This window comes from Taudactylus pleione, unplaced genomic scaffold (genome assembly GCF_031769625.1).
Source record: "Taudactylus pleione unplaced genomic scaffold, aTauple2 ptg000965l, whole genome shotgun sequence".
Classification (NCBI taxonomy): domain Eukaryota; kingdom Metazoa; phylum Chordata; class Amphibia; order Anura; family Myobatrachidae; genus Taudactylus; species Taudactylus pleione.
In genome coordinates, this window is record NW_028285366.1 from 203,645 (window position 1) to 228,354 (window position 24,710).

Sequence of the window (24,710 nt, forward strand, 5' to 3'; positions counted from 1 at the left end):
GCAGCAGATGTGGATCAGCGTATTATACCCGGCAGCAGATGTGGATCAGCGTATTATACCCGGCAGCAGATGTGGATCAGCGTATTATACCCGGCAGCAGATGTGGATAAGCGTATTATACCCGGCAGCAGATGTGGATCAGCGTATTATACCCGGCAGCAGATGTGGATCAGCGTATTATACCCGGCAGCAGATGTGGATAAGCGTATTATACCCGGCAGCAGATGCGGATCAGCGTATTATACCCGGCAGCAGATGAGGATCAGCGTATTATACCCGGCAGCAGATGTTGATCAGCGTATTATACCCGGCAGCAGATGTGGATCAGCGTATTATACCCGGCAGCAGATGTGGATCAGCGTATTATACCCAGCAGCAGATGTGGATCAGCGTATTATACCCGGCAGCAGATGTGGATCAGCGTATTATACCCGGCAGCAGATGTGGATCAGCGTCAGCCTATTGTACCCGGCAGCAGATGTGGATCAGCGTATTATACCCGGCAGCAGATGTGGATCAGCGTATTATACCCGGCAGCAGATGTGGATCAGCGTATTATACCCGGCAGCAGATGTGGATAAGCGTATTATACCCGGCAGCAGATGTGGATCAGCGTATTATACCCGGCAGCAGATGTGGATCAGCGTATTATACCCGGCAGCAGATGTGGATAAGCGTATTATACCCGGCAGCAGATGCGGATCAGCGTATTATACCCGGCAGCAGATGAGGATCAGCGTATTATACCCGGCAGCAGATGTTGATCAGCGTATTATACCCGGCAGCAGATGTGGATCAGCGTATTATACCCGGCAGCAGATGAGGATCAGCGTATTATACCCGGCAGCAGATGCGGATCAGCGTATTATACCAGGCCGCAGATGCGGATCAGCGTATTATACCCGGCAGCAGATGTGGATCAGCGTATTATACCCGGCAGCAGATGTGGATCAGCGTATTATACCCGGCAGCAGATGTGGATCTGCGTCAGCCTATTGTACCCGGCAGCAGATGTGGATCAGCGTATTATACCCGGCAGCAGATGTGGATCAGCGTATTATACCCGGCAGCAGATGTGGATCAGCGTATTATACCCGGCAGCAGATGTGGATAAGCGTATTATACCCGGCAGCAGATGTGGATCAGCGTATTATACCCGGCAGCAGATGTGGATCAGCGTATTATACCCGGCAGCAGATGTGGATAAGCGTATTATACCCGGCAGCAGATGTGGATCAGCGTATTATACCCGGCAGCAGATGTGGATCAGCGTATTATACCCGGCAGCAGATGTGGATCAGCGTATTATACCTGGCTGCAGATGGGGATCAGCGGATTATACCTGGCAGCAGATGCGGATCAGCGTATTATACCAGGCAGCAGATGCGGATCAGCGTATTATACCCGGCAGCAGATGCGGATCAGCGTATTATACCCGGCAGTAGATGTGGATCAGCGTATTATACCCGGCAGCAGATGTGGATCAGCGTATTATGCCTGGTAGTAGATGCGGATCAGCGTATTATACCCGGCAGCAGATGCGGATCAGCGTATTATACCCGGCAGCAGATGCGGATCAGCGTATTATACCCGGCAGCAGATGCGGATCAGCGTATTATACCCGGCAGCAGATGAGGATCAGCGTATTATACCCGGCAGCAGATGTTGATCAGCGTATTATACCCGGCAGCAGATGTGGATCAGCGTATTATACCCGGCAGCAGATGAGGATCAGCGTATTATACCCGGCAGCAGATGCGGATCAGCGTATTATACCAGGGCGCAGATGCGGATCAGCGTATTATACCCGGCAGCAGATGTGGATCAGCGTATTATACCCGGCAGCAGATGTGGATCAGCGTATTATACCCGGCAGCAGATGTGGATCAGCGTCAGCCTATTGTACCCGGCAGCAGATGTGGATCAGCGTATTATACCCGGCAGCAGATGTGGATCAGCGTATTATACCCGGCAGCAGATGTGGATCAGCGTATTATACCCGGCAGCAGATGTGGATAAGCGTATTATACCCGGCAGCAGATGTGGATCAGCGTATTATACCCGGCAGCAGATGTGGATCAGCGTATTATACCCGGCAGCAGATGTGGATCAGCGTATTATACCCGGCAGCAGATGTGGATCAGCGTATTATACCTGGCTGCAGATGGGGATCAGCGGATTATACCTGGCAGCAGATGCGGATCAGCGTATTATACCAGGCAGCAGATGCGGATCAGCGTATTATACCCGGCAGCAGATGCGGATCAGGGTATTATACCCGGCAGCAGATGCGGATCAGCGTATTATACCCGGCAGTAGATGTGGATCAGCGTATTATACCCGGCAGCAGATGTGGATCAGCGTATTATGCCTGGTAGTAGATGCGGATCAGCGTATTATACCCGGCAGCAGATGCGGATCAGCGTATTATACCCGGCAGCAGATGCGGATCAGCGTATTATACCTGGCAGCAGATGCGGATCAGCGTATTATACCCGGCAGCAGATGTGGATCAGCGTATTATACCCGGCAGCAGATACGATCAGCGTATTATACCCGGCAGCAGATGTGGTTCAGCGTATTATACCCGGCAGCAGATGTGGATCAGCGTATTATACCCGGCAGCAGATGAGGATCAGCATATTATACCCGGCAACAGATGCGGATCAGCGTATTATACCCGGCAGCAGATGCGGATCAGCGTATTATACCCTGCAGCAGATGTGGATCAGCGTATTATACCCGGCAGCAGATGTGGATCAGCGTATTATACCCGGCAGCAGATGTGGATCAGCGTCAGCCTATTGTACCCGGCAGCAGATGTGGATCAGCGTATTATACCCGGCAGCAGATGTGGATCAGCGTATTATACCTGGCAGCAGATGTGGATCAGCGTATTATACCTGGCAGCAGATGTGGATCAGCGTATTATACCCGGCAGCAGATGTGGATCAGCGTATTATACCCGGCAGCAGATGTGGATCAGCGTATTATACCCGGCAGCAGATGTGGATCAGCGTATTATACCCGGCAGCAGATGTGGATCAGCGTATTATACCCGGCAGCAGATGTGGATCAGCGTATTATACCCGGCAGCTGATGTGGATCAGCGTATTATACCAGGCAGCAGATGCGGATCAGCGTATTATACCCGGCAGCAGATGCGGATCAGCGTATTACACCCGGCAGCAGATGCGGATCAGCGTATTACACCCGGCAGCAGATGCGGATCAGCGTATTATACCCGGCAGCAGATGCGGATCAGCGTATTATACCCGGCAGCAGATGCGGATCAGCGTATTATACCCGGCAGCAGATGAGGATAAGCGTATTATACCCGGCAGCAGATGTGGATCAGCGTATTATACCCGGCAGCAGATGTGGATCAGCGTATTATACCCGGCAGCAGATGAGGATCAGCGTATTATACCCGGCAGCAGATGCGGATCAGCGTATTATACCAGGCAGGAGATGCGGATCAGCGTATTATACCCGGCAGCAGATGTGGATCAGTGTATTATACCCGGCAGCAGATGTGGAACAGCGTATTATACCCGGCAGCAGATGTGGATCAGCGTATTATACCTGGGAGTAGATGTGGATCAGCGTATTATACCCGGCAGCAGATGTGGATACCGATGTCAACATCCCGACCACCAGCTTTCCGATAGTAAGTATGCGGGTTAGGGTTAGGCCGGACATGGGGGGTTAGGTTACGGACCTCTGGGGTGGGGGGTTAGGGTTAGGCACCGACTGGGGAGGGTTAGGTTTAGGCGGCGGAAAGGTTGGGTTATGGTTAGGCACCACCAGAGGGAGGGTTAGTGTTAGGCTTCACCCGGGGAGGGTTAAGTTTAGGGTGCGGGAAGGGGGGGTTAGGTTTTGGCACCACCGGGGGGGGGGGTTTGGGTTAGGCACCACTGGGTGGAGGTTAGGGTTAGCCACCACTAGGGGGAGGTTAGAGTTAGGCACCACCGGGGGAGGTTAGGGTTTGGCACCACCGGTTTAGGGTTAGCCACCACCGGGGGCAGGGTTAGGGGGCAGAGTGGAAGGGTTAGACTAATTACCGGCCCCTGTCGTGACCCTGAATATCGGGATGCCACTGTCAGTATTCTGACCGCTGGCATTCCGACCGCCGGTCAATCATATGTATTCCTTATGGACTGCTGACATTGTAAGTACCTCCTCAGCCACACACTGCTAGCTTTTAGCTGAACCAGAGATAAACTTGAAAGCTGCACAAACCTATATTGTCACATCTACTTCAGTGACCACATAGCAAGACAGGTTCCATGATGCACTACGGAAATCCTATAGGTATGGTCTGCAGCAATAGTTGCAGATTCCACCTCTTCAAATTCTTTGATATATGGGATGCACAGTAGTAAAGCAAAACTGAGGTGGTCTATGCAATGTGTGACTTGTGCAGTAAGTTTTGTATAATGTAGCACCTTCTCCTACCCTTACTAAGTTAACTATACTCATTAATGATATACTGTATGTCCTCCTAGCCCTCATGCAGTGATTGCAGACTCTTGTTATACTTCTTCCTTTACTCAAACATTGCAAACTGCATCCACTGGCCAGAGAGTCGGGTTCTGAGAGTCAGTACAAGTTCCTCCTCAGGTGTGCAAGTAAGGATATAGAGGGGTGCTACTTCCATAAGGCATGAGTGATGTTTGGACTTACAGTCAATTTAAGGGTGACCATTGCTCTATCTAAGGCTTTGGAAAGGGAGGTAATTTGGTCTTCCTATCACTGTACCTATCACGGAGTGTCTGTGAGGGGAGCACTAGTGTCAGCTTCCTGCCAACATAAGCTTTGAGTGATCTACTGCCAAATTGCGGATTCAGCTGGGGTGATCCCGACGCCTTACACAGTGACCCCGCTGAGTAGTCGGCAATGGGACCTAGTGGAGTCCACTCTGATACTGGACTGTTAGTGTCAAAGATATTGGAGACTGCATAGAACGAGGCAAGATCTCAGCCTGCGTTTGTCAGGCATTGGTTCTTGCGACTTTGTAGCTGCAATTTGACATAATTTACAGAGTTCATATTTGTAATGATTTACAGAGAACCAGTTCTGCATTCTACCAGTATGAATACTATGGCCCCGATTCGCCGTTCTGCCGATCCACGATCCAATCTGCCGATCGACCACCATTGATGATCGCTGATCCGTGGGCGTTAATGATCCCCAACTGGCCAATCCCAGTCATTATTTGGTTGGGAGCGTTGAATCGAGGATATCCAACATGTTCGATTCTCCGACCCCGACAGAACGGGGAATTGGGGCAATACATCACAAATGTATGGCCCCGTAAGGCGTAATGTAAGATTGTCTATCTAATGTCCCTAAAGTCCAGACACAGGGCCTGATTCAGAGCCGGACGCAATTAGCGCTCGCTCGTCCAGAAAAGAGGGGTGGCTGTTCATGCCTCTAGGTCTGAACGAGCGAACAAAACTTGCGGTCGTTTTTTGGAAAAATACGCCCCCTGGCCGCTCGCATCCTACGTCATGTCCGCTATTTATTAGATTAATCGAGTACATCGACCAGCGTATGAACTGCTCGCTATTCTTGTGGTTGGTTTTTGCTACCACAATCTTGCGAGCAGTTCTGGCTATAAAATAACCCAGTGACGTGGTCAATGACGCTGCTGTTTTAATTATGCACACCCTTAAAACGCCCGTTTTGACCTTTAAGCACGCCTGCGTTCGGATCTCCACTCCCCGTTTTCAAGCACCTTCCCCTGTTACCACCCACATACGTCTCCTTCTGTCACTCAAAATAGCAGGTATTCGCTGTTTAGCGAACAAACGAATTTTGGCCGCACTGACTGGTTCGCGCATGTATATAATGATCCGTACGCATGCGCAGTTGGGCAAACATCGCTCGGAGCGAACGAGCGGCCGCTTACGAGCGGCTCTGAATCAGGCCCACAGGCCAAGATTTCCGATAAGTTTAAAGATGTCATGCGGCAGCTTTTGCGGTGTTGTCCCAGGACCCATAACGGAACGCCTGGAAGCTTTCACAAAAATATGGTGTTTTCTGTGTTTCAGTACCTGTGAAATTGAAATGAGCTAAAGTGATGTCGGAAGAAAACTTGAACGTTCCCTCTACTATATCAGTAAGATTTTGCCCCGATGCCACATTTCACCACTGCTCCAGGGTACACGTTGCTGGCGCACAAGATAAGTTGGGGACATAATGCTTTGCAAACAAGAATAATTATTTCAAATGACAACTGTGACACTGATATTGGGATAGCCCCCACTGCAAGTGTTAAAAGGTGCCGTTTATCTGAAGATTTAGGAGCCTCCAAATGAAGGTTATTTAAATTTGTCCCCCATGTCTTTTTGGGGTCTATGGGTCTGGTTCATCAAGGATCGTAACTGATAAAGCATACGCAGACGGCCGATTGTTGCGTACTCTGCACGCGTATGCATCTCAGTGCGCGTGCGCGAAGGCACCACTGCGATCGCAGACATCACGCAGACCCATCACAGAGTGATTGACAGGAAGAGAGCATTTGGGGGTGGTGATGGGGGGGTCGTCGGAGAAACGCAGGCATGTCAGAGCGTTTGAACGTGGTTACAGGGGCGTGCATAAGTCAGGCTTGCCTACCCTCCCGATTTGATCGGGAGCCTCCCGGAAGCCTGTGACCCTCCCGACCTCCCCCCAAAAAAACTAGAAACCCTCGCAGCGGGGGGCCCGGTGACGCGATTCGCGCTGAATCGCGTCATCGTTGTCCCGCCCCCTGCTTCACAATGCCAAAAATAACAGCATTGTGAAGAGGGGGTGGGGCCACGATGACGCGATTGCCGTCAATGGCCGTCCCTGCCTCCGGCTCCGCCCACAATATAACGTCAATGACCGGCCCCGCCCCTCCCCCCTCCCGCTGTTAGCCGACAATCAGCTCCCTCCCGGAAGGCTGGAGCTGATTGTCAGCAAGTATGGCATAAGTTAGCCACTGCGATCGCATACGCAGCTTGAGCGCTCACTGCGTACGGGAAGGTTAGCAATTTCTGTGTAAGGTTTGACCTGGTGTAATTGTGCGTGAGGCTCCGATGTTACTCAATGTTTTTGCTGGATTGTAAGGTATTACAGAGGTGAGACAGGGGGAGGGCGCGTTTTCATATTGGCCTGCGATCGCATTCATTAGCTTACTTTCGCAGCAGAACTGTATGCGCGATCGCATACAGTTCTGTCTACTTTATACAGACATAAAGTGGACAGAGATTCAGTGTAATACCCCAAATATTTGAGGTATTATGGCTGCCGCTACACATTGTGTTGTTACCTATACATGCTGATGCAGATGGGCCCCGTGTGATAGCTCAGCTGGAAGGCTGGAGACGGTTGGGAGAAGAGGAGCGGCAGTTGGCGAGTGGCTGTTAGTCCAGAGGTAGCAGCTGAGAGACAGGAACTACACATTGGAGGTGCCGCTATCTAGGCCAGACAAGTGGCGATTGTCACGGTGTGCAGCCTATAAAAGATGGCGGCCGAGTGAGTGAGAGCCAGAGGTGGACCCAGGAATGCGCTGGTCTGTAACCCTCTCACCTAGAACAGACTCACACGCCTACCACATAAGGAAGATGGCTTTCTGAAGGCTGAATATCACAGACCACTAAATGTCAGCTACCCTGTTTCTGCAGAGGTTCATATACAGTAATAGGTTCATACACGACAATGCCTAACTTCTACAACAACCAAGGATACAGGTGACTTACTCATTATACTTTTAACCTATATACAATGCCGAAAGGTACTATATATAGATTGTGAGGAGACTGCATTATGTAGCAGGACATTTACCCACTGAAAAAACCTTGTCTGCAGTGTAACCTCCAGTACGAGACTCAACTAGTTAGGGTCCAATAACAGGACCAACACAGCAAAGAGAAAGTGCAGTCTCCATTAAAAAGGATTAACTTGGAAACTAACAGCCCTACACTGGAGAACAGTTATTATTATTAATGCTGAAACTCAATTAACACCCGGACACACAAACTGCTAACATTTGTGCACCAACGGTTATAAACTGAGTAACGGCAGAGGTGTGTCGTGGGTGTGTGATCATCATATATAACCAAAATATATCTAAAATAAACACACGGAGACAGTAAATGGATTTAAAATAGGTCAGCTATTTATTTGAAGAATTTAATTGTAAAATATTGTATGGTGGCTAGGAAGGAAGGCCCCTACACAGAGCAGCCCAACAATGCAAGCCAAACAACCAAACACGGAATTGCGGGCGGTGTCCACTCAGTGGATGCAAAAACCAAACACTAGGGTACTAAGCACAAACCTTCAACAATCCCATCCGGAGACGGCCATACTGCCCCCGTAAAGGTGGTACAGTACTTCACCACAATTACTAGAAGGTGAGTGCACCCTATGCACCAAATGCACCCGGGCTGATGATAAGCCGTACTTTCACACACAAAACAATAGCTGGCAACAAACAACCACTAGGGAGGGGCGGGCGGGCGGGCAAATTGTCTTCAGGAAAGAGGCCTAAAGCCTGCAACCCAACACTTAAATAAACTCTGCAACAGCCACACCACTAACTGTGTAATAGGGTAACTGACTGCATGTGATCAACACCCAAGCCAGCCCCCAGGCTTCTGGTTTAAGCAACTCCTGGCTCATTTGAGCCCTCCGTTATTCATCTGACCAAAGGACATAAATCTTTTTTTTTTCCTGTTAGTGCAGAAAATGCAAACTAACCTCTGTCATTGTTGATATTTTGTTTCTGAAATGTCTAGTAACCAGTAACATTGTCATTCTGCAGCTATATGATATTATTTTATAGAGATTAAAATTCCCATCCTGTAGGCATTAGAGTTAGATCTATGCTTACTACCAAGATGTATATTTATATTGAATGTAGTCATATATACTGTAACTACTTGCTGAAAATATTTACCTACATATTGGAGCGTCTTATACAAAGTAAATCATCCCATCCATAGGTATATAAATAAAGCAAACGACCTCTCATCGATTTTAAAGAAAGAACACTTTGAGTGACCATATTCCTTTGGTTGTTTCTGGTATATTACAAAATTACCAACCAATCAGCTCCTAACTGTCACTTTACAGGTTGCGTTTGAAAAATGTCAGTTAGGTACTGATTGGTTGGTACTTTATCTCTCACCACTTTATCTCTCTTCAAGGCTTAGTACATAGGCCGCTGTGTAAGAGTAACGCAGTGATACATGGCTGTGTACCACTCAGCTCCAGGTGTTACCCGTTGTCCTAGATGCTATTCAGTGCTCCTGCACCGCTACCTACAACCAGCACAGACTTACCGGCTGGTGGGCTGTACAACACCACACTCCGTACAAGCTCTGGGCATGATTCAAACCCGCTCACGAGCACATAGCGTTCGCAAGCAGATCGGTGGTGGGGTACTGCGTATGCACGGCGCAAGCCCCGGAGCGAGAGAGAATTTCTCTCGCTCCGGGGCTCACTACAAAAGGGGCGGCTGTCGATGGTGACCATCGCGACCATCACCTGGCCGCTCGCAAAAGCTGCGGTTGGTCACCCACAGCTTAGCGAGCGGCCAGGAGGCCGCAACAAAAAAGAAAAACACCCTGATTCAGAGCGAACGCTCTTCAAGAGCGTCCGGCTCTGAATCAGGCCCTCTGTTCCTTCTTGACCAGAGTGAGTATAACAGTGAGTACGACTGTGTGCTATGTAACCTCAATAAACCACTCTACTGGTTAAGCAACTGGGTTGTTCATAGTTTTGAGGCATTCACTGGTGTGTACAAGAACTCTGCTAAATTCACAAGTCTGTACACACATAGGGCCTGATTCAGAGCTGAACGCTTTGACCAGAGCGCTCGCTCTGAATCAGGGCCCTCCTCCATGAAAATGGAGCGGCCTCCTGGCCGCTCGTATAGCTGTGGGTGGCCACCCACAGCATATGCGAGCGGCCAAAAAGATGGTCGCGATGGTCTTGACCATCGCGACCATCGGACTTGCGACGGAGACCCTGCGGTAGGGTCTCCATGCCACAAGCCCTGGAGTGATTTTGGCTCTATCAGAGCCAAAATCACTCCCACTGACATCACTAGTGATGTCAGTGGGGCCGGCTTCAGACGGTAGGCGTTCCCATGGGAACGCCTCCATCTGGCAGCCACGCCCCCGGTATGCCCACCAAAGGGGGCGTGCTGTCAATCAACATTGACAGCACGCCCCCTTTGGTGAGAGACCCGGAGCGATGGAAAGCCCGTCGCTCCCCGGGTCTTGCACATGCGCACGACGGAGCTCCCTCCGTCGTGCGCATGCGCAGTGGGGAACATCGACCCGCTTGCGAGCGTCCTGATGCTCACGAGCGAGTCTGAATGACCCCCATATTTCCAACACTTGTTTCGAATTTGTACATTTTAATGTTTTAATGACATTGATCTTTGCATGCATGACTGAAAGACGCAAAAGTGCGTCAAGTAGAAAGTAATGTTATGTCGACTATTATAGGACACATTGGCCGGGATATACTAATCCTTACCGCAGCGTCCGGCGTCCCTTCTTTTCTGTGTAAAAAAGCATGTTGTTTTAAATATAACCATATATATTTCCTTCTATATATGGGGCGTGGTTCGGTGTCTGACGTTGGACGTGGTGTCGTCACGAGCTGAGTCCCAAGCTGTTTGTTGTACGGAGAGTTGGACGGGATTGCCCCTGTGTATAGCGTGGATAACCAACACCCTGGGCGCGATCCGGAGGCACCGGAGGGTTGAGTGTGAGCCGGACACTGGTTACTTTGATCTATGTGAGCTTATTACACTTAGTAAAAGTGATTGTTATTTTTTTACTCACATGGATGCGCCTTGTCTTCTTCTCTTCGTTTCATGATTGATACTCTTTGGCCTGTGGTGAGGCTAGTAAGAGGACGGCAGCACGTACATCGCCATTATTTGGGACTTTTTGATACCGGACATTATTCGTATTTATATTATGTTCTTAAGTGGATATGTTGCGCACTTGTGCATTCTATATATTATATATATATATATTATATATATATATATATAAGCTCTCACGAGCAGGACCATCTACCTCTTGTGCTTCTCCTTACTATAGTGTCATTTACTTCTTAAGCTGCATACACACACAACGATTTTGTTACCAACGATTTTATGAACGATTTTCTGTCAGATTATCTGTCAGATTTTTTAAAGTGTAATGTACGATTTTTATGAACTACAAACGATTTTTGCATATTCCCTTACTGAAATCGTTGCATTGACAAGTCTGACTGAACTACAAACCGCAAACTACAAACGTGAACGCGCATGAACGATAATCGTTCATCGTTTGACTCAGAAAGTGAACGATTTTTTCAAACGATTATCGTTTAACGATAATCGTTCAAAAAATCGTTGTGTGTGTATGCAGCCTTACTCACCACTAGGACACCTAACACTTGGTGCTTATGCTCTGTTGCTTAACTGGGTGATATGGTCGCTAATATAGCAATTTATATTATCCATGTCCTGTATTGTATTGTTCTGTAAGTCACTTGTCTACAATTTGTTTATGTACTTTGTAAGGCGCTGCGGAACACTTGTGGCGCCATATAAATAAATAATAATAATATATATACACATATGAAGTGATACGTAAGTGATACGTTGTGACTGAGACCTCCGCCGCAATATTAGTTCATCCCGGCCCTTAACGTAAAGTTATTCTGTGGGATGATAATAGCCGGGAACTGGTGACAGCTTCTAGAAAGGTCTATTCTGCTCCTCTAGGATCAGCAGGATATCTCTTCTTGCAACACAAAATCCAGTGTTTGCATTTGGGTGCAGGAGTTTGTAAGCTGGACCACCTCAATACGTCCCAAAGTGCTCCAGGTGGCTGCAGTTCACGATTCCAGGTCGCTCTAAACTTAATCGCCACAAGAAAAAAAGATTGTACATTTTTTTTGTTTCGCAGGATTATTATTAATATTTCATTCGATTATTTTTGTTTTAAATTGCATTTTTCCTGCCCGTTAAAGTTCACAATCTGTTTTTTGTTGGTCAGGGCACAGGTAGGCGCGACACAGATAGAAAGCGATGACGCTTGGAAAATTGAATCAGACCCTCGAACAGCCAAAATGATCGAAACTCCCAGGGGTGTATTTACCAAGGTGCAGGTTTTTAGAAGTGGAGATGTTGCCCATAGCAACCAATCAGATTTTACTTAACATATATCTAGCAGCTTCTAAAAGATAATAGCTAGAACCCGCACTTTAGTAAATATACCCCCCACAGAGTGATATTAGGTGGATTCTGTTTCACGAATCTTTAAAAAAAAATTGTTATGTACATTCCACCACTTTTTTTTCTATTTTGTTTAAATTCTGAATTCTCTTTTTCAGCTGATTGTTATGGAGTGAACGACAATAATTTTTTTCGTTTCGCTCCTCTGTCCCCTCTATCCTGACGCACTCAATTCGCTAGTCATGGCTGCGGAGTGTTAGGGAATAAGATAGTGTGCCCCTTTTTTTCTCGCTGCATAACCCGGCTGTCAGTGGGCAGAAGCATTTCATGTAGCTGTATCCAGGGCTATCTTCACATACAGGCACACTGTGCAGTTGCCCAGGGCCCCGTGATTCTAGGGGCCTTCGAGCAAGGGCTGGCTGGGCCAGGGACATCAACATGGAGTGTGCGGCCGCTTGCTCCATGTATAGAGCAGCCAAATGAGGGGCAGCCAGAGAAAGATGTGTGGCCAAGCAGCATTCTCCACCTACCTTCCAGCCTGCAGCCTCAGAGCTGGATAAAGGGGGGCACAGAGGGCACATCGCCCCCAGGTCCCTCTCTCTCAACATACTTTAATCACAACTCCAGTGCACAGTAGGAACTGCACTGCGAGCTGGAGAAGAGAAGAGTGATGTAGAATCCGTAACCCTCGCTTTACATCCAGTTTTTTATGTTTAAACATTGATTTTGTTTAAAGTACCAATAAATCTAAAGGTTTATTTTATTGACTACTTACATTTTTATTCCCATGAATGGATGGGTAGAGGTCCCAGTGCGTTGCTTTGCCAGAGGCCTACAATGCTGTTAGGATGGCCCTGGCTGTATCACTGCAATTATGAGCAGCCTGACCCCATGAATGAGAATAACTAGCAAACAGCCAACTTCTCCACACCTCCTGCCAGCCTCCCTCTCCACCACCAATGGTTTCCCATACAATCAACCGCTTCTTGATAATGAAAAGCGAAAACACAAGAGCAAGCCCATCGCCATTATATAAACACAAGAGACAACTTCAAACATCTCCTTCAGGCCCTATTCAGAGGACTATGAAGTTATCCCTTGTCAGAGCAGACTCATTCATTTCAAGTGAGCTGGGAAACCACTCTGACATTGAGAACCTAAAATGTTGGGTACTTGATGTGTTAAATTGCTGGAGGAGGTCGTCACTTTTCTTCCGCAAGTTGTGCCAAGAATCATTTGACCCGGGCACTTCACTAAACCCTAGAAGTTCAATGTTGATTCATGACATCTTGTTAGGAAGGACGGAGAGAGCCAAGACACTGTTGACAAGAGTTAACCTTCCGTTGCCTGTAAGAATATAATGTAGATCTAAGAACAGCCGGGTGAGAGAGTTGGATGGGGGCAGAGGGTTAGGATCCTGTATTTGCAGCTTGAGGTGCTCAGATTTCCAATACTTGGCTTAGGCTGATTCTACCCTACTGAGGTCAGTGGCACCACTGGTCCACATGGTCCTCATGTTGTGAAATTGGGGTGGGAGGTGGATACTAGAAGGTTTGAGTGAGTATCCAGATAGTGATATTGCTTGGTAAGGGCCATTCTTTCTGCACCACAATATTATGGGGTCTATGTACTAAGCACTAAGCTATGGGCGTAACTACCATAGGTGCAAGAGCTGAAGGGGGCCCATCTTCCTTGTCAAAGTTACATGTGTTATATACTGTACATTTTTTATCATTGGGTTCTACACAGGGGCCCTCACAAACTTTTGCTATGGGACCATCAAATACCTAGTTGCACCCCTGTACTAAGCCTCTGAGACAAAGTACTCACCAATCAGCTCTTAACTGTCATGAAAGTGTGTTTGAAAAATGACATCTGGGAGCTGATTGGTTGGTCCTTTATCTCCATTCACTTTATCTCTCTCCAAGGCTTAGTAGATAGACACCTTTGTCTGTCATTTCCTTCTTCTAGTAAGTTCAGTAAGATTTAAATAGTTAAAATAGTTCAATAAAATAGTTTAATCATTTTAATAAAGCAGACCTTCCTTTCCCCTTATACAAGTATCTGTGTCGTTATTTCATTATGGTTATGGTTAAGAGGTTTTACTTGTGTATCAGATGACGGGGAGTTTCACATACATTGTGTGGTGGAATTGTATCAAACCTTCTAAAGAGAGAGAAGTGGACAAGTTGGGAAATTGGCGATAGCAACCAATCAGCTCCAAAATGATGGGTAGAAGCTGATTGATTACAGCACAAGTAAATCTCCCAATAACTTTTGCTATCTCAGTAAAATTTGCGATCTGAAGATGATGTCAGCTACTGGGGCCAAGCTCCTTAGTGCATCAGGAGAAGTCTGCAATAGTCGTCAGTGGATAATACAGAGGGCAAATCACCAATGGCTAATTCAGTATTATTTTCTGTATATGGACTTTTTCTATTATGAGCCTGTCAGAGCTGTGCTGAGTTTATCCGATGATGTCATAGTTTCATCGGATGATGTAATAGGAGCCCACCTCACTACAGGGATTACATTTTTACAAGTATCACCTTAATTGGGGATTTTACAATCTTGCTGCTTTACCTAGCAATTCACTGACACCAGAGACATTTATTGAGGGTGTAGAGACAATAAGGAACAGCAGTGGGTCACTTTGATTGGAAGAAAACAGCTGTTCGGAGTATAAAACACTGCCCGGCCCAGGTCTCCCTCTATCAATAAACGGAAACTGAGATAAAACAAAACACAGAATAAAACAACTGTTTTTATTGAGTGCAAATTCCAGCAGTCACAGTAGCTTCATAACAGCCCCTGGCTTTTATTACCTGAGATATTGTACCAGAATACAGGCATTGGGCCTGGTGTGTTGTGGAAGTTTAGGACCCCCGTACTGCATCTAAGCCCCCCACTCTTTAGCAATAACTTTAAACATGACTGTAAACTCCTGCAGGATGATAAATATGTTACTAACTACAAAAGGAAGCCCCCATATAAACACCCCCACCCTCAGAGGTATGCCATCCAACATGAGCCAATCCACCAGAAACTGACTTCAATTAAGTGGAAGTCCGGGGGCAGAGCATTTTGTAACTGGTGCAAGGGGCCATGTTAGTGGGTAAGTAGAGGTAAAACATGATCCAATATGACCACCCACCCCTAATCTATCCAACTGTGCCCCAATTTACTCATCGCAACAGCCTAACACCCTGAAGTCACAACCACCATTCTCTAAGCCCCACCCCATCCCAGTGACACTAATCAGCATTGCCCTGTGGAAATCAGAAATATTTGGGGGATATCTGTAGCTCTCAACATTACAAAATACAATTATAAGGGCAAAATAGACCACGGCCTAAAAGGGTGGAGATGGCACATTTTTAGTGCATTCCAAGACAGGTAATGGGTCTCATCCTGTGCGTTTAATGGGACATAAGTTGCGCCTTCATCAACAAAGAAGTCATTTTTTAAATGTGTTACATGGGATAAAGACCGTTTTGACGCCCTGCACTCTCGTGTTAGTACAGGAGGACACAGCACACATAGCGGTAAGATACGGTCCGCAAAGAAAAAGTGGAAACCTCTGCAAAACTGCTAACCTTAAAAATGTGTATTTACGTTTCTTGTAATAAAGTTGCCATTGTAACAAGGACATGATATGGCACGCTTCCATTGGGCCAAAAAAACACAGAATGAACGGAAGACGCGTCAAAGCTCATTAACATAGCGCACACCAAAAAGTGCTATATTAACGGCACACCAAAAAGAAGGGCCCACCTGTACAAGCCATACGGGATGTAGGGTTCCCGCCATGGGCATGCACCGTGAAGTGGATGAGATTGACAATCCAAGGGCGTCAGTGCTAAACCAAGGCGTTTCGTGTGTGTAGGAAGTGTTTTGCAATCATGAGCCATTAGGTTTAGTCTCTATAAAGGAATAACCACCGGATGCATGATGCAGTGTTAGGGCTACATATATAGAATTGATAATGTGCACTTGTTTCATTTATGTGACGGTTTTTGGATTATGGCGGCCAGTGGGCGGGGCTCATGTTGGCCTGTTATATAGACAGTTTCAAAAGAAGGGCGCCAATAATGACAGATAGGAGAAGGCTCTACATACAGATGCAGAAGGGTACTGAGATGGGGTCGGAAACACTGCCCAATGTAACACCTTTATTTACTCCAAGATTTAAGGAAAAACTAAATATGTTTAGAGGGACTAGAGATTAGAGATTAGACACCGGATCGTATAACTGTTTATAATTAATAATTGCGGCCACATTTGTCTTATATAGCACGAAAACTATCACTGCTTTTTTTTCTTCTTTTATCGATATTTGAATCTTAATCATTTTATCCCTGAAAAAGCGAGAAGACAGTCTCACTATATTCACATCTGTCTGTCTGCGTAGTGTGATGGAGAGAGAGACAGACAGAGGGGGAGTGAGAGAGACAGACAGATGGGGAGCGAGAGAGAGACAGACAAGAGAGAGAGAGAGAGATAAACTGCCAGACTGAGAGAGGGACTGACAGACAGAGGGGAGCAAGAGAGAGACAGAGGGGGAGCAAGAGAGAGAATGACAGAGAGAGAGAGAGAGAGAGAGAGAGAGAGAGAGAGAGAAACTGCCAGACTGAGAGGGACTGACAGACTGGTAGTGAGAGACAGACAGAGGGGGAGGGAGCGAGAGAGACAGACAGAGGGGGAGTGAGAGAGAGAGAGGCTGAGAGAAAGAGAGAGAGAGAGAAACTGCCATACTGAGAGAGGAACTGACAGACAGACTGGGAGAGAGAGAGACAGACAGACAGAGGGGGAGCGAGAGACAGACAGAGGGGGAGTGAGTGAGTGAGAGAGAGAGAGAGAGAGAGAGAGACTGAGAGAAAGAGAGAGAGACAGACAGAGGGGGAGTGAGAGAGAGAGAGAGACTGCCAGACTTAGAGAGGGACTGACAGACTGGTAGAGAGAGAAAGACAGACAGAGGGGGAGTGAGAGAGACAGACAGACAGACAGACTGTAAAAGAGAGAGAGACTGTGAGAGAGAGAGAGAGAGAGAGAGAGACTGTGAGAGAGAGAGAGAGAGAGAGAGAGAGAGAGAGAGTGGGAGAGAGAGAGTGACAGACAGACGAGAGAGAAAGAGATAGGAAGAGGGAGATGGGGGAGGGAGGGAGATAAAGATAAGCTGAATTTGGGTTGTCCGTACAAGTTAATAAATCAGATTGGAGGGGTATAACAATAATGAACCCCTGTTTTGTGCTTACACTGGATGACATAAAATACTGGGGACAGTCATTCATTGACCAGTAGTCGATGGTTCAAAGCAAAACCAAATTGTTTATAGAAGTGTATCTGGATGAATAAAAATTGCTGTTAAAATGGATGTTAAAATTAATTTTAACAGAGCATTTGCTATAAACATGAACATTATAAATATGAAACAACATTAAAACAAATACAATTATCATATTTTTATTTTTTAAATCCTTTAATAATTAAAAAATGTTGAAAACCAAATGTTATATATGCATATCATGTTGTTACATATATACATATAAATATATATATATATATATAAAACTATTCACACACATGTATATGTCTATTTCTATATTTATCTATATTTATAAAAGTCTAAATGTACCACTCTCTCTCTCTCTATATATATGCTGAGCTTTAATTTCTCAACAAGTCCCATTTACTGGAAGTGCCTGCCTCTTTTCTTTCTCTATATATACTGTATATATATATATGTACACATATAATTACTTGCCAATATATCAGTGAAATCATAATTATAATGTGTAAATGTGCATGTGTTTCTGTTTTTAATTAATTGGAATTCATTGGAAGTATCAGTGTGAGGAAAATCGGGGTGCATTGGTTTGGGGGTTTCCTTACAATATATTTGCATTTTGGAATAACAACATTCTTAAAAAATAACTACATAAAAAAACCTTTAGGACTCTGCACTTCTCATGAGATCCTGTGACAGAGGGAAAATCGCTGCTGACACCGATATTTTACATTTTAGGACGTGAGATCCGGGCAGGTTGTTATAGCTACCCGAACCACAGGGGTTCCCTTGTCTATTTAAACCCTTAAATCTTCCACCCCTTCTAAAGGCCATTTCAGCAGTGCTTGTGGGCCAACATGCCCTAATGAGTATTAATGCACTATCTCCTGGCAATTAGCTGAGTCCTGGCTGTGCTGCCCTCCCTCACTGACTGACTGACTGACTGACTGACAGAGAGGGAGCTAAGTGTCATCACAGTCCCCCCTGGGCAATAGGTGCTGATTGGGTCCCTGCACTGAGCTGCTCCAAACTTTTTTTTTTTTTTTTTTTTAATATTTGCCTCCTGTAATGTTTCTGTGTCTGTGCTGAGAGCAGTCACCACCCTCCTGTGTCTGTACAAGGAGCCCAGCTATATACCTGCCGGCTCTATCACTGGGAATATCCCTCCATACCTGACACTACTGGTTTGTTTTCTACTCTTTTTCTTGTTGGGTTTTTTTTTGTTTTATTTTTTTATTTTATTTTATTTTTTGGGGGTCGTGGACAGAAGACCAGAAGAGAAAAAAACTTTTGCTGCATGTTTTAAAAATCTCGCAAAACTTTCCTGGAGAATGTTCTGTTTTGGATATTTCCTCTTTTTATGTGGGCTGAACCTGGTTATGGCAACTTACCCAATTTGGTGGTAAGTTATTCTCGCTTTTTTTCCCTATTAATGCCATTGTCATATTTGTACTATATGTGTGTTGTTGTGACACTGGCTGATTGTTAATGCTGATGAGCAGGTCACTTCCTTATATACTGTATATATATATATATATATATATATATATATATATATATATATATATAAATATATATATAATATCTGTACATACAGTACGTGCCAATGTGTGGCTCGGGGTGTATATGTGTGAATATCTATCTATCTATCTATCTATCTATCTATCTATCTATCTATCTATCTATCTATACATACATACATATATATATATATTAATATATATATATATATATATATATATATATACACACACAGATTATCTATCTATCTATCTATATACAGTATATATACTACACATAAATACACTCACACAGTATGAGCCAGTGTGGCTGGTATTAGTTACATTGTGATCACATTTCGCGTTGCTTTGATCCTCGCACACAACAAACGCTGGAGATTGTACACAGGAGATAATGATACAAGCTGACAAGAATGGGCTTCCAGGTGCTCTTGCTCACTCAGCCAGGTGGCAGAATAGAAGGGAGACGCAGAAAAGTGTTTTATTTATTTCTCCCTTTCCTCCTGTCTTGCTGTCGGGGAGACGTATAGTAGGAGCAGGTAAGACAGGACTATCTCTACCTGTTACAGACACTGCTAATACAGAACGTGCTGCCCGGGTTGATACATCTGCAGCATTTATACACTTTGTACTTACAGAGAAATAACACTTGTAGTAGGACTGTATATCTGTATACATGTTGTAGCTGTGATCTCTGGGGTTGTCGGGCTCTGTAGCTCTTACTATACTGTGTGCTAGGTGCTATGTTCTCAGCAGTGACCTCCTATATAAGTAATGACTGATACATTGTCTATTACTGTGATGTTACCTATGATTGTATCTCCATGTATGATTCTGCTTGTTATGGGCAGATTCCATCCAGGTGCTGTAGAATCTATAGATCACTTCCCTCCTGTAGGATCAGTCACTAGATCACTTCCCTCCTGTAGGATCAGTCACTAGATCACTTCCCTCCAGTAGGATCAGTCACTAGATCACTTCCCTCCTGTAGGAACAGTCACTAGATCACATCCTTCCTGTAGGATCAGTCACTAGATCACTTCCCTCCTGTAGGAACAGTCACTAGATCACATCCTTCCTCTAGCATCAGTCAATGGATCACTTCCCCTCTGTAGTAGCAGTCACTAGATCACATCCCTCCTGTAGGATCAGTCACTAGATCACTTCCCTCCAGTAGGATCAGTTACTAGATCACATCCCTCCAGTAGGATCAGTCACTAGATCACATCCCTCCTGCAGCATCAGTCTCTAGATCACATCCCTCCAGTAGGATCAGTCACTAGATCACATCCCTCCTGCAGCATCAGTCTCTAGATCACATCCCTCCAGTAGGATCAGTCACTAGATCACATCCCTCCTGCAGCATCAGTCTCTAGATCACATTCCTCCTGTAGGAGCAATCATCAGATCACATCCCATCTGCAGATTCGGTCACTAGATCACATCCATCCCGCAGGGTCAGTCACTAGATTCCATCCCTCATGTAGGAGCAGTCACTAGATCACATCCAGGATCAGTGATAGGTTCTGGTGTGAGGAGATTGCCTGATTTAGGGAAATCAAAACTGTGTCACTTGTCCTCAGATCACGTTTATTGGCATGAACTGGCAGCTGTTCAACTGGTGGAGTTCTGAAATATTGAGTTCTCCTGTGCTGGTAGGGTGCAGTGACTGCCCTCAGTGCTGGTAGGGTGCAGTGACTGCCCTCAGTGCTGGTAGGGTGCAGTGACTGCCCTCAGTGCTGGTAGGGTGCAGTGACTGCCCTCAGTGCTGGTAGGGTGCAGAGACTGCCCTCAGTGCTGGTAGGGTGCAGTGACTGCCCTCAGAGTTGGTAGGGCGCAGTGACTGCCCTCAGTGCTGGTAGGGCGCAGTGACTACCCCAGTGCTGGTAGGGTGCAGTGACTAGCCCAGTGCTAGTAGGGTGCAGTGACTACTACCAGTGCTGGTATGGTGCAGCGGCTCCAGTAATGGTAGGGTACAATGACTACCTGCAGTGCTGGTAGGGTGCAGTGTCTACTTCCATTGCCTGTACGGTGCAGTGACTATCGCCAGTGCTGGTAGGGTGCAGTGACTTTCGCCAGTGCTGGTAGGGTGCAGTGACTATCGCCAGTGCTGGTAGGGTGCAGTGACTACCGCCAGTGCTGGTAGCAGAGCCGTAACTAGACTTTTTGGTGCCCTGTGCCAGAAAGAGCATTGGCGCCCCTCTTATTTTTCAAAGGGACATAATACACCCAAAAAAGGACAATGGCCTCATGGGGAAGGGCCAGGGAAGAGATAGGGGAGGCCAGGAGATGCTGGAGATAAATAGGGACATAATATAGTGCACCTGAGAGAGGGCCATGGCCTCATGGGGAAGGGCCAGGGAAGAGATAGGGGAGGCCAGGAGATGCTGGGGATAAATAAGGACATAATATAGTGCACCTGAGAGATGGCCATGGCCTCATGGGGAAGGGCCAGGGAAGAGATAGGGGAGACCAGGAGATGCTGGGGATAAATAGGGACATAATATAGTGTACATGAGAGAGGGCCATGGCCTCATGGGGAAGGGCCAGGGAAGAGATAGGGGAGGCCAGGAGATGCTGGGGATAAATAGGGACATACTATAGTGTACATGAGAGAGGGCCATGGCCTCATGGGGAAGGGCCAGGGAAGAGATAGGGGAGGCCAGGAGATGCTGGGGATAAATAGGGACATAATATAGTGTACATGAGAGAGGGCCATGGCCTCATGGGGAAGGGCCAGGGAAGAGATAGGGGAGGCCAGGAGATGCTGGGGATAAATAGGGACATAATATAGTGCACCTGAGAGAGGGCCATGGCCTCATGGGGAAGGGCCAGGGAAGAGATAGGGGAGGCCAGGAGATGCTGGGGATAAATAGGGACATAATATAGTGCACCTGAGAGAGGGCCATGGCCTCATGGGAAGGGCCAGGGAAGAGATAGCGGAGGCCAGGAGATGCTGGGGATGAAATAAGAGGAAGCTACAAGTGAGAATGATAATAAACAGAAATTTGACAGGCCCAAACAGCGCCCCCTGACCTGTGGTGCCCTGTGCGATGGCAAAGGCCGCACTACCCTAGCTACTGCCCTGGCTGGTAGGGAGCAGTGACTACCCTCAGGACCTTAGTAATTGTTGCTCTTCTAGTAGAGTGAGAAGTACTATTGGGTTATTATTTGATGTACCACACACCTCATGCAATAACTTGAGGTGTGTGTCCTATATAGTGCAGCTAGGATGACGTGTCCTATATAATGCTGTACTATATAGTGCGGGTAGGATGTAGTGTATTATATAGTGCATGTAGGATGCAGTGTATATAGTGCAGGTAAGATGCAGTGTACAGAGTGCAGGTAGGATGCAGCGTACAGAGTGCAGGTAGGATGCAGCGTACAGAGTGCAGATAGGATGCAGTGTATAGAGTGCAGGTAAGATGCAGTGTATATAGTGCAGGTAAGATACAGTGTACAGAGTGCAGGTAGGATGCAGTGTATAGAGTGCAGGTAGGATGCAGTGTATAGAGTGCAGGTAAGATGCAGTGTATAGAGTGCAGGTAAGATGCAGTGTACAGAGTGCAGGAAAGATGCAGTGTATAGAGTGCAGGTAAGATGCAGTGTATATAGATGCAGTGTATATAGTGCAGGTAAGATGCAGTGTATATTGTGCAGGTAAGATGCAGTGTACAGAGTGCAGGTAGGATGCAGTGTATATAGTGCAGGTAGGATGCAGTGTATAGAGTGCAGGTAAGATGCAGTGTACAGAGTGCAGGTAGGATGCAGTGTACATAGTGCAGGTAGGATGCAGTGTACAGAGTGCAGGTAGGATGCAGTATATATACTGCAGGTAGGATGCAGGTAGAATGCAATGTATATAGAGTAGGTAAGATGCAGTGTATATAGTGCAGGTAAGATGCAGTGTATACAGTGCAGGTAAGATGCAGTGTACAGAGTGCAGGTAAGATGCAGTGTATATAATGCAGGTAAGATGCAGTGTATATAGTGCAGGTAGGATGCAGTGTATTATATAGTGCAGGTAGGATGCATTGTATTATATAGTGCAGGTAAGATGCAGTGTTTATAGTGCAGGTAGGATGCAGTGTATTATATAGTGCAGGTAAGATGCAGTGTTTATAGTGCAGGTAAGATGAAGTGTATAGAGTGCAGGTAAGATGCAGTGTATAGAGTGCAGGTAAGATGCAGTGTATATAGATGCAGTGTATATAGTGCAGGTAAGATGCAGTGTATATAGTGCAGGTAAGATGCAGTGTACAGAGTGCAGGTAGGATGCAGTGTATATAGTGCAGGTAGGATGCAGTGTATAGAGTGCAGGTAAGATGCAGTGTACAGAGTGCAGGTAGGATGCAGTGTACATAGTGTAGGTAGGATGCAGTGTACAGAGTGCAGGTAGGATGCAGTATATATACTGCAGGTAGGATGCAGGTAGAATGCAATGTATATAGTGCAGGTAAGATGCAGTGTATATAGTGCAGGTAAGATGCAGTGTATATAGTGCAGGTAAGAAGCAGTGTACAGAGTGCAGGTAAGATGCAGTGTATATAATGCAGGTAAGATGCAGTGTATATAGTGCAGGTAGGATGCAGTGTATTATATAGTGCAGGTAGGATGCAGTGTATTATATAGTGCAGGTAAGATGCAGTGTTTATAGTGCAGGTAGGATGCAGTGTATTATATAGTGCAGGTAAGATGCAGTGTACAGAGTGCAGGTAAGATGCAGTGTATATAGTGCAGGTAGGATGCAGTGTATTATATAGTGCAGGCAAGATGCAGTGTACAGAGTGCAGGTAAGATGCAGTGTATATAGTGCAGGTAGGATGCAGTGTTTCTAGTGCAGGTAAGATGCAGTGTATATAGAGCAGGTAAGATGCAGTATATAGAGTGCAGGTAGGATGCAGTGTATATAGTGCAGGTAAGATGCAGTGTATATAGTGCAGGTAGGATGCAGTGTTTATAGGGCAGGTAGGATGCAGTGTATATAGTGCAGGTAAGAAACAGTGTATATAGTGCAGGCAGGATGCAGTGTATATAGTGCAGGTAAAATGCAGTGTATATAGTGCAGGTAAGATGCAGTGTACAAAGTGCAGGTAAGATGCAGTGTACAGAGTGCAGGTAGGATGCAGTGTATATAGTGCAGGTAAGATGCAGTGTACAGAGTGCAGGTAAGATGCAGTGTATATAGTGCAGGTAAGATGCAGTGTTTATAGTGCAGGTAGGATGCAGTGTTTATAGTGCAGGTAGGATGCAGTGTATTATATAGTGCAGGTAGGATGCAGTGTATTATATAGTGCAGGTAAGATGCAGTGTATATAGAGCAGGTAGAATGCAGTGTACAGAGTGCAGGTAAGATGCAGTGTATATAGAGCAGGTAAGATGCAGTGTATATAGAGCAGGTAAGATGCAGTGTATATAGTGCAGGTAAGATGCATTGTGTATAGTGCAGGTAAGATGCAGTGTGTATAGTGCAGGTAAGATGCAGTGTATATAGTGCAGGTAAGATGCAGTGTATAGAGTGCAGGTAGAATGCAGTGTACAGAGTGCAGGTAAGATGCAGTGTATATAATGCAGGTAGAATGCAGTGTACAGAGTGCAGGTAAGATGCAGTGTATAGAGTGCAGGTAAGATGCAGTGTATAGAGTGCAGGTAAGATGCAGTGTATAGAGTGCAGGTAAGA

General features: G+C 46.1%; 1 protein-coding gene across 1 annotated transcript in view; it reads left to right on the forward strand.

Annotated features, from left to right (window-relative positions):
- The first annotated feature begins 18,611 nt into the window (after positions 1-18,611).
- The window catches only part of LOC148473141 (protein Wnt-3a), a 181,359-nt gene continuing 175,260 nt past the window's right edge, over positions 18,612-24,710 (forward strand). The window contains exon 1 of the mRNA XM_088460041.1: positions 18,612-18,909. Within this exon, the coding sequence (XP_088316167.1) occupies positions 18,839-18,909 (71 nt within the window). The 5' untranslated portion in view covers positions 18,612-18,838. The remainder of the gene's footprint in view (positions 18,910-24,710) is intronic.